The sequence below is a fragment of the Glycine soja genome, chromosome 15 (assembly GCF_004193775.1).
Source record: "Glycine soja cultivar W05 chromosome 15, ASM419377v2, whole genome shotgun sequence".
In the NCBI taxonomy this organism is placed as follows: Eukaryota; Viridiplantae; Streptophyta; class Magnoliopsida; order Fabales; family Fabaceae; genus Glycine; species Glycine soja.
The window spans coordinates 3,775,495-3,786,773 of NC_041016.1; the positions used below are offsets into that span (position 1 = coordinate 3,775,495).

Consider the following 11,279-nt stretch of genomic DNA (forward strand, 5'->3'; position numbering starts at 1 on the left):
GAAAAATGGTATGGAAAAAACAAGATAAACACAGCCAGAGATAGAGATATACACATGTGAAAACAAATGTGGGATTAAAACTTGATTTGTACTGGGAGTGTGTGCTCATTTATAAGCCAAAACCTATAAACTTATACTGAATGAGAATTTTACTAAAGAAATTTTGTAAGAATGTTTATAACTCTTGATACCTTATAGGTACATTTTTCAACTCATTAGAGGAGAGAGTTGTCCCCCTTTTGAAAAGAAAAGAAACCGAGGACACCAACCGAGGAGAGAAAGTCACTCAATACAATTGGATGTAATTTCTATTACTCAAGATATTGAAACTATCCTAAAAAATCCAAATCAAATAATAAAACAATCCTAAATATTACAAACCCAAAATTCCTAATAAATTAACAAAAAATTTCTAAACTATTACAAGTCTAATTAGATCTTATCGAAGTCCACGTACGTTAACACCAAGTTTTAATTAGGTCTTACTGTACTTTGTAATAGTTCAAAATGCTCCATTTAATTTTCTATACGTTCAATCGACTAGACGTAAGCTCGCCCGTTAACATTGACTGAATTTGTACAAAAACGTCAATAACATTGGCAAAACATGGTACAGCAAGCGCATGCCGTAAATAACCATGTTTAAGAAAATCATCTCATGGCTAATTGGTTACTTTATATACCAACATTGGCAGATTAAATTTGTTTGCTATGCCTAGACAGGAATTATTCAAGTTTCCGGCCAGTTCCCACACATTATACCACGCTCTTTAATTATTATAAATGATGCTGCATATATATATATATATAGTCTCTTCTATTGCACTGGTACAGAAAAAGGACTTTTAGTACTATATGTATTGAAACAAAAAGTTTGAATTGATAAACAGTTAGTTGACAAAGTAACTATAAACTGAGTGGGAGACAAGGACAGCCCATTTTGCATCCTCCTTTTGCAGCAAGTCAAAAAAAGCATAGTGAAAGCGCATGCTAATCATATAGTCAAGGGAAAAGAAAACCACATTTCTGCAATTGCCAGGTGCTACATAAATATAATAATAATACACTACAAAGCTAAGTTTCCATATAGTTTCGCCTGAATTTTCAATGCAAATTAAGCATAAGTCTTACACAAATATACATTACATGTAAACTTGTGCAGACAAAACCAAGGTCTCATTGAAAGTCTTTTATCTTTATTGCAACATAATATCCCCACAGATCGTACAACTCCATGCACGCTGATGCACCTTCTTTCTACAAAAAGCCGTTCTTAAATTCAAAATGCAATTATAGAAAACTTTGTTGTATCTTCCTCATTTTTCTTATATTACAACCTAGCTAGCTACCCCTTCTTCAGTAAACATAAGCTACAACTTCCTTCTGCTTAATTTTCTTTTGCTCTCTAGGGTTTCCCAGAGGCCTTGTTCCATAGACATTTTGGCATTCTGTCCACCTCCATTGGTGATGATGGCCATTTGGAGGTGGCCAGTATGCCAAACGGGCTCTGTGTATCTGCCTCTGAGAAACCTTCTTTGAGGGCTCAACCTTGTAATTTAAATTATACATTGTAGCATCTTCTTCCAGATCTTGCACTTGAGTTATATATCAAATTAAGCATCAGAATGCCACTTTCTGGTTCCAAAACAATTGCTTAGACATTTGGATATCTAATGCGTCTTCTTTTTCTTTTTTTTTTTTATATCTTTTTACAGCTTCATATTAATCTGAAACACCATGCTTATCGCTCCTTTCTTTGATGAAAACACTATATTGGAGAAGCAACAATTTTCTCTTTTGGCTGATTAGACATATCATGATTTGAAGGTACTTAATTAATTGGTTTTCGTTTTTCATTCAAACGGAGCTAGCGATCTGGCCGGGGTGGAAGTCAAGATGTTTGAGAAACTTGTACACGCAACTTATTTTCATCATGCTCCAGTTCTCTTTAGATTACTAGGTTTTTATTGTATTGTATTGTTTTTGGTTGGTGCAAGTCAACCACCAAACTCGAACATGAAAAGTGGAATATGTACTAGTTATCTCTTACTTTTCTCTTTTTTGTTACAGGGCATAAACTTTTATCTTGGCTTGTTATGATGGCGAAGTTGTACCTTTTATATACATTTTCAAACTTTAAGGGAATATGGATGATTGCATATGTCTGTGCCTCCACTTGTTTAACGTCCGTTGGCTTTGAGGGCAGCGGTTGAAGCATTGGATTCCTAACTCCTACAACTACAAGCATTATAATTTAGAACTACAGAAATTTTTAGGTGAACACACGGACAATATTCATTTTAACAGCATTTAAACAGATCTAGATTAAGTGTGTTGAAATGACAGGTGCATCCTTAGTATGAATATTACACAACAGTAATGGATTGTAATTGTACAGTATACTGCATATTAATTTACCTGTTATTATACGTTGTGAAAGTTTATAATTATTTTTCAGTCCTTGCATGCATTGTGTTTTACATATAAAAAGTATTATATCAAATTAAAATTTGATTTAAGTGCGTGGTTAATTACTTGAGCTTTGCTCTTCTTCCTGCCTCCTGAATTTGTACATGTCTCTACATCCACATTTGGTTTATCTGTGCAACGACCCTCCTCCTAGGCATAAGGCAATGACACATCCAAAGCTTTTATTTTCTCACACCTGACACCTCTTCAATAGCAAGAGATTCTTAAAAAAACATAAAATTACTTATTTTATTTTAAAAAAATACTTATTTTTAAAAATTATTTATTATATATTGAAATAAATATTTTGTCTATTCTCCATGAGCAGAACAAATTGGCATGCTTAAACAATGATATAGTAATAAAATGAATGAAAATGGCCGAAAAATATTAGAAGAGAAGGTTGTTTTTGTTCCATCCTTATATATATATGATTGATGTTCTTGTTCCTGCATCTCAATGAATTGATCCGTTCATTGGAAAATTATGATCACCATGCATGTTCTTTTATAATTTTCGTTTCTCATTTAATCTTTTTAAATATTATAAGCTTTTATTTTAATCTCTGTAAATATCTTGAATTTCAGATGTTGGTTCTTTTAAATATCATAAATGTCTCATTTGGAAGGACCAAATGAAAAGTCATAATAATATTTAAAATAAACAAATGAGAGAAAAAAGGAAACTAAAAATGGAAAAATATATTTTATAAATAATCATTTGAAAAAATTTAAAATAAAAAACTAAATAATGGGGATATCATACATGATGGGGATGAACTTCTTAAGTACCTGTATGGAACAACATAAGGAGCAGCTACAATGCATCGGACACAAAAACTTTCTGCAAGGCTCCATCCTTCCTGAACCATCATGAAAATCTCCTCAATTACCAGATCACCTTTAGAAAATGTCAGTTGATTCTACTTTCTATTCTAGTAGCATTAAATGTCTCATTGTCTCCTTGAACACTAACAGTTTTATATACATTATTTCTCATTCCCAAGCAATGAGAAATAAGAACATTTTTTATAAATCAATTGCCATTAACAAGTCCTAGCTCAATTAAACCTGTCCCCCAATTATGTCAGAAACTTGGCAAAATTCAAAAAGGTTTATCTTGATACAGTTTTCAACTTAGAATACCAAAGCAAAAAAGTTTATCACGATAAGATCACCGTCCAAGCTTGGGCCATCTCCAAATATCCTTTCAATTAAAGCATAGCATTCTTGCCTATGAGCTATTGCAACTTTCTTTTTCTGCAAGAAAAAAGATGACTCTGCTTTCCCTGATATTAGAATACCCATTAGAAATAAATCTTCTCCCTCACAATAGCATTCCACTTTTCATAATTAGAACCAAATTAATAGTTCAAACCTTCAGTATCATTACACTGATCAGCTCAAAGAACTGGGGGCGATGAAACTGGGTAATATTGAACATGTTTTTCAGCCAAGTGAGTACTCAAGCTCTAAAAGGAAATATTTTGTTTAAGTCAGATATTAACAGTAAGGAAAGCACATTTCATGTTTTAAGAAATACATAATTTTAATTTTTAACATCATTGTAGCAGCAATAAAAAGCCATTTCTTTCTATTGAAATTTTTATGGGTGACTTACTGGCAAACAGTTAAGCAAACCATCATGACTGCCAATGTAAGAGGATTGCAACGAAAGGTATCCAGAATGATCCAAAAACTAATGTAATGCTCTTTTAGACTTAATAGGGTAAATGTTTAAAATGCAAACCACGTGTGCTGAGTGAGTTATTAGCATCACATCACACTGTTTCTGGTCACAAGCAAAAGCTGCAGCAATAGCCTGCAATCAACAACAGTGCAATGCAAACTTTAGAAAACAAAACTTTTAAAGCCTAACTATAAAGAAAAGTAAGGGCAACTAGCAATCTCAACTCACAAGCAAAAGATCGTGGGTTCAATTCCCCGCTAAAAAAAAACTAACAATTAACAATTGTCGATAAAAAAAATAATAATAATCTCAACATTTGTGCTCGTTATCCTAAGAAAAAAGGAGAAAAACTGACTGCAAGAGAGGGTAGACATCGCCTTTAGTGCCGAAGGCCACGAACACAGCTTTCGGATTCCAGATTCCTTCTCTCCATTTTCCTCTGTTCCAAATGATACCGCACTTCCCACTTCCTAGGTTCCTTCTATTGAAATTTTCAATTATTTTATTCTACAAAAATAATTTTGTTTTTGTATAGGACAGCTGAAATTTCTCAATTTTTTAAGTTACTTTTTGAAGAAAAGAGTTGCTTGGAAAAAATTATTTCATTGGAGTGTTGATAATTTCAGTAAGTTTTGAATTTAAAATAAATATTTTAGAAATATTAAAATCTAACTAAATATATTTTTAAATTTACTCAGAAATAGCATTTCTGACTGTAGTATTCTTTAAAATATCATTCTTAGAAGTACAAAATTATACTTCGAAACAAACCTCACCTTGCCAACACTGTTATTCTAGTGTAAAAGAAACGATGAAAATCAGAAAGACCGAAATCGTCAAAATCAACTCTTAAGTATTAAAGTAAGATTCGGTTTAAGTATTTCAAAAACATTATTAATTTTGATAATTTCGTTTTTCAAGTAGTTTTTTTTAAATATATATATATATATATACACACACAAAGTTCAATAAAAAAAAATTGAAGGAATGTAAAATTCAATAATTTAGAAAGACACGTTTGATTAGTTTTCATAATGCATGACTTAATCAGATCCGACGGGAGAAAAGAGGAGCATTGCTTTATAGCATTAAGCTTTCATTTTTTTTTCTAAACTAAGTTTTTCTGGTAGTGCTAACCATCCAACAATTTACTTTAAAAGAAACTTAAAACGAATGCGGTTGATTATTAATTTATTATTACATTTTATCATTATTAGCTATGGTCTTTGGTTTTAAGAACACGTTGTCAAGAGCAAATATAAATATTAATAATCGAAAACCATGAACATGTTAAAAATTGAAATTATAAATAACTTTTAATTAAAAATTTATAAAGTAGAAATTGCTTTAATTTGGCTATTACAATTTACAATTTACAAGTCAAACATAACTTATTTATTTTTAGACTTAATTTTATTTTTGATCTATTAAATTTTTCACTTTTTATTTTGATACATTAAATTTGATTATTTTTTCACTTTATATTTTTAAAAGTTTATTTTTATCGTTTTCTTGAATTTATGATAACATTCCGTTAAAAACTTAATGTAAGATAGTGGTGGTTAAAAACTGCCACTATCCTTATTTCGATCTTGTTCACCTCCTTCTTCAGATTCAAACCCAAACCAAAATAATGCACAACAAACATTCCAGATATGCTTTCAGGTTCAAACCCAAATGAACTTTCGGAGGAGCCTCCCCCTCTCTCACCGCGGCCTTCGACGTCGTGTACGCACTGAAGCCCGGCCTCAGAACCACCACCTACAACGTCGTGAGCAGAATGATCCGCCCTCCGCCGCTGCGCTTGAGGCGATTCGCGGCCTCCGTGGCGCACGCAAAGACGCCGCGCGCGTTCACTGCAAAGGTAGATTTGCGCCACGACTGAGTGGAGCGGGAGTTGGAGGTGTAGATCTGCGACGTGGAGCGAGATTTCAAGACCGATTCCGCGGGACGAGCACAAAGGTAGATCTGACAGCACGAAGGTGCAAATGGCGCCAAATTTCCTTTAAAAGGGTGTTAGGGGCGGTTACGGTGGTGGCACTGAAGGAGGAGGGTGGGAAGAAGGTGGAGGCAATGCGGAAGATGAAGGATGTACAAAATTATATTCCTAAAGCAATAAGCAGGGAAGTAATTGTGCGACTGCAACGAGAATAACATGGATAACAAAAGATAAGAAACAACTACAAAAATTTATTAAGCAAAATAGAAACCTTGACCCTTGTTCCTATATAACTCGTATAGCATGCTTTCCTTTTTTTCAGATCTGAGTGTTCTTAGTAGTCACTGTATTAAATTAATTATATTAAATTTTGAAATATGGAGTGAATACTAATATTGTTAGCGGAAATCTAGAAATAGGATTAAAATAAAATTTTTGAAAATATAAATAATTAAAACTAAACGTTTAAAATTTAATAAATCAAAAATAATATTAAATCTATTTTTTACGGTATTGGACCTCCCAAAGAGAAGATGTTGTGAGAGGGAGGGTCTTCTTCTCCAAGTGTGTCGTGTGTGGATTTTCGTGGATGATGTAGTTGAAGGGTAGACCTAGGACATAATGAATCGAATTCAATCGATTTAATTTAGTTTCATTTGATTTGATAAGAAACTTATTGACTCATAATTTAATTTGGATTAGATGTAAACTCTTATTTTCTTATTCAAATTCGACTTGATTCAAATCCAAAATCAGTTCAAATTGATTTTAAAATAATTATTTTTCATATTTTTATTTATTTATTCATTTATTTTGTTCGATAAATGAATAAATAAATAAAAGTATGAAAATTAGAATAGAAAAGTCCATGAATGAATATCATTACTCTTCTATTCTAATAAACTTTTTTTAGGGATACTATAGTAACGTTGATCCTTATCGACGTCAGCGTCTCGTCAGAGCCCCCAGCACCCTCCTCAACCACTGTATCCTTCAACAACGGTTCCTGAAAGATAGATTGTGCACAATTTGAACGGCAAACAACGATTTGCGACAGTTCGGGCTCTCGTCATCACTCTTTGACAGCAACTATCAACCTTGCTCAATTTCTTCTCTCCAGAGGTTGATGGGCCTACAATGCACCAAATAGTGACATGTGACGGCGATTGAATACTTTCTATATTAATAATAGTTCCATATGTGTAACGAATTAACATAGAGTAACAACACTATAGATTAAAGGTTAGAAAATGGAAGTTACAATTGTAAGGTTCTCCTTTAATAAATTCACCAACCTAAACTACATAACTCTAAAGCGAAGTAAATATATTAAATTATTTTCTCTCTCTCATTTTTTTCCTCTCAATATCTATATCTACACAAGCTCCCCTATATGTATCTGAGACAGCAGCGGCAGTTTCAGATAGATCCCTCCCAATCTCTGAAATTTTGGAACCCACATGTTCTTTGAATTTTGAGACGGAATCAACCAGCTGAAAGAGTTCCCTGGCATGCATTTGAATTTCTTCTTCACTTTGTTTAATCACTTCCTGCAACTTCAATTCGGATGTCTTGACAAAAATGAAGTTCATTAGATACAATATTATCACATAAATCAGTTTAATTTTAACCAAGAGGCATTTTATCCAAACACGGTCACTAAGGAAAGGAAAAACAAAAATATGTCTTCATTCAAAATGTGTTTACTTTATAATCATGCTGATTCAGCAAACAAAAGTACATATTTTACGTTGTATTGTATTCTATTAGTTACTAAGCATGGCAGAAGTTAGTTTGGCTTAATGCCCCTAGAATCATCTAGAACAACTACACACTAATGCCAGAGCTCAGTCTCAAAAGGAATAGATTATTAGATTCAATACTGTCGTCTGCAAGCTAAGAACATACTTGCCCTCTAACCATAAGCATTTTAGAAAAGACCATGAACACGAACTAAGCAAAGCACAACACAGAAGTAGCCAGAAAAAGAATATAGCAACTATTATGCAATCAAAATACTAGCACACAAGCACTGATTTTTGCACCGTATGAATAAGAATCCAAAGAGAAGAAGAATGAAACACAACAATACAACATGAGAATTAGATGGCATGTTAGATAAGAATTAATTCAAAATTTAACCTATAGGAAAACACTGAAATAGGATTATCAATGTGGATAGTGAAATTTGCTTGCCTCTCCAAATTCATTGAGACATAAAAGAGAACAGCAGCCAGTAAACACATTCTCCATATCTTGAAGAATACTAAGCATTTCAAATTCAATAGACTATTAAGCAAATGAATCACAACAAAGGAATTACCTTGAGAACCTCAGCTGCCTCTCTTTCCATAATGTCAATTTCATGATCTGCCAGCTGGACATCCTCCAACATTTTCTTAGCTTCAGCAGAAGCTCTACTTGTGTATTCATGTGTTTCCTTCTTTATCCTGTTCAGTTGAGCTTCCATCTGGTAGATAAATCGATAAGCAGCAGAAAGGAATGTGAAACAGAAGTCCTCACAGGCAACATTATTCCTCTTTCCAATACCCATCTAATTCCAACATAGTGTAACAAAATTTTATAACAGAAACTGAGTAGAATTTGATCTGTATTTTGTTGTCATGTACTATAATTTTCTCAACAGAAAGACTTTTGTTATCTAAACCAAAAATTTTACACTGACCAGTCATAATTAAGTCATAGGTCATACTGCAACGCAAGTATGATAAGAGCTTTGAATTTAAAAATAAAAAATAAGAACAATAAAAAAAAGCATTGTAACTGATTACTGCCCAAAACAGGATAAAACGTATATTGGCCAGTACAAATTACAACTTACAAAATGAAGGCATCAATGCAACATCACTGCCTCTGCACCAGCTTCAACATGCCAGCATCACCTCTGGCTCCACTCACAGGCATCGACAATAGTTAATATTTTAACTTTCTACAAGTGTTACTCTCCAAACATTATGTTTGTTGTTATTATTATTATTATTATTATTATTATTATTATTATTATTATTATCTTCGCCCAGCCAATCATCTACCCAAATCAAATCCATCATCCACTATGCATTCATACAAAAAAAAATTGAAATCAAGACTAGCTATCTGTATAGTAGGCATTGATACAGAGTACAGACAAAGAAACATTATTAACACCAGTGTATAAATAGCCAAACACGGCGATGCACTTACTTCATCAATACGTGATTGCACTGCCGCAAGCTGATTTCTTTTCCCCTCAAGCCTAACAGCATTTTCACCAGACTTCTGCTGATAAGAAATGGACTCCTCCAGTTTTTCCATAGAACTTTTCTTGATTTCATCAGAAAAGGATCTAAGTGCAGGCTTCAGCACAAGTTTGTGATCGATTCCCATTATCTCAGCAGGAGTAGTACCCTTGGCATTCAGCAGATATTGAATTCCATTACCAATCTTCAACCTACAATCACTCAATCAGTACCATTGGCATCAGAATCAGAATGAACTCAAAAGACACCACATTATCTGATAGCATCAATCAATCACAATTATAACGTGACAGTCAACAATGAATTGGTGATAAGAGAGTGACCTCTTAAGGGCTTGGTTGCACTCCATGCCGAGAGCCTCGAGGTCTTTGATTTTGTGTGAGAGAGTGGTGTCGAGATCCCACGCCTGCTCCTCCAACGCATTCCTTGCAAGTTCAGCCTCCGCAGTGTCCCTCTCCACCGCCTGCAACTCCCTCTTCATCCTCTCCACGTCCCTCGCGTTGAAGCTCTGCGCCTCCACGCGACGCTTCAGCTCCTCATTCTCCTCGCAGATCTTCTCGTTCTCCGCTTGCTTCGCCTCCACCTGCTTCTCTTTCTCCGCCAGAACCCTCTCCGCCTGCTCGATCCGCAGGGATAACTCCTCGATCATCTTGTGGAACTTCTTCACGTCGTCCTCCAGCATTGCTTTCTCCTTCTCCAGCGCCTCCTTCAGTGAGGGCGCGGACCGGAGCCGCTCGAGCTCCGCCTCGAGCTCGGCGGCGCTGCGGCGCGTGGCCTGGAGGCGTTCCTCGGCGGCGGCCTTCTCGTGGTGGAGCTTATCCTTGATGCTGCGGTCGAGGTCCTCAACGGCGTCGTCCTCGTTGTGGATGAAGTGCATGTAGCTGTTGACGGTGTATTGGTAGAGGGAGTTGTGCTGTTTGGGGGAAGAAGAGAGGTGGAGGTGGAATTTGGCGATCTGGACGAGCCAGTGGATGAGAGCGAGGAAGGTAGGCCATTGGTGAGGCGCGGCTGGGGAACGGAGAATGGATTTGTTGAGTTTAAAAGGATAATTGAGGCGTTTGAGGAGGGGAGGGAGATCCTCTTCGAGTTTGGAGAAAGGGAAGTCGAGGAGAGAGAGGAGAAATTTTAGGGTTTCGTGGATGTCTTTGGCAGAGGGGAGCGTCGTTTTGAAGGTGATTGGGAAGTTGTGGGAGGAGAGGAAGGAGTTGATGGTGGAAACCACCGTTTGCTTGTAGGAAGGCTCATTGTAGAGGTCTAGGGTGGGGCGTCTGCCGATGCCGACGGAGGAGGGGCGGCTGCTGACGTCGGAGTCGCGGGAGGAGTACTGGCGGTGGTGGAAGTCCAGCGGAGTGGGCGGCGCCGGGGGAATGAAGGAGTCCTTCGCTTGCCGACGCGCGGTGGGTCTCATCTTCGCACAATGGATGATTCGATTCCAATTTTGAATTTGTGTGAGTAGTGCCGACTGTTAAGTGAGTATTATATTATGCTATGGATATCTGGGGGTTTCCCGCTCTCCATCGGCCAAAATTTCTAAACTTGCATAATTATAAGGATCAAATTATTTACAAATTATAATTTTATTTCTATTGGTGTGGTGCTGCTACAATTTTATTTTTCAACTTTTTTATTTACTTTTTAAATTAAAAGTTACAAATCATTTTAAGTTATTATTTTAGACTTCTTTTTTATTTAATTTTTTCAAATAAAAGTTAGAAATTATTTAAGTTAACTTCCTTCATGGATCATATATGAATTTGATAAGATCGTAAAAGTTAAAATAAACTAAAAATTAATATTATTTTTATATATATTCATGTGGAACAAAACATAGCTATAATGTTGTCGACATAATTTGATTATTTTTTCAATAATATCCAATAAATAAATAAAATTAACAAATATAAAAGATGAAGGGGTTATAA

At 35.2% G+C, this 11,279-nt stretch overlaps 1 protein-coding gene and 1 long non-coding RNA gene across 2 annotated transcripts; both read right to left on the reverse strand.

Annotated features, from left to right (window-relative positions):
• Positions 1 to 991: 991 nt before the first annotated feature.
• Positions 992 to 4,631, reverse strand: LOC114387714. The gene is made up of 5 exons (XR_003661389.1): positions 4,514 to 4,631; positions 4,090 to 4,290; positions 3,261 to 3,331; positions 2,536 to 2,674; positions 992 to 2,238 (listed from the first exon to the last, which is right to left on the reverse strand). It is a non-coding gene; the product is annotated as an uncharacterized LOC114387714 (long non-coding RNA).
• Positions 4,632 to 7,259: 2,628 nt separating this feature from the next.
• LOC114388372 (kinetochore protein NDC80 homolog) lies at positions 7,260 to 10,863 on the reverse strand. Its single transcript, XM_028348813.1, has 4 exons — positions 9,681 to 10,863; positions 9,302 to 9,548; positions 8,421 to 8,567; positions 7,260 to 7,668 (listed from the first exon to the last, which is right to left on the reverse strand). Exons 1-4 carry the CDS (start codon positions 10,763 to 10,765, stop codon positions 7,432 to 7,434), a joined length of 1,716 nt encoding a protein of 571 aa, XP_028204614.1. The 5' UTR covers positions 10,766 to 10,863; the 3' UTR covers positions 7,260 to 7,431.
• Positions 10,864 to 11,279: the final 416 nt, after the last annotated feature.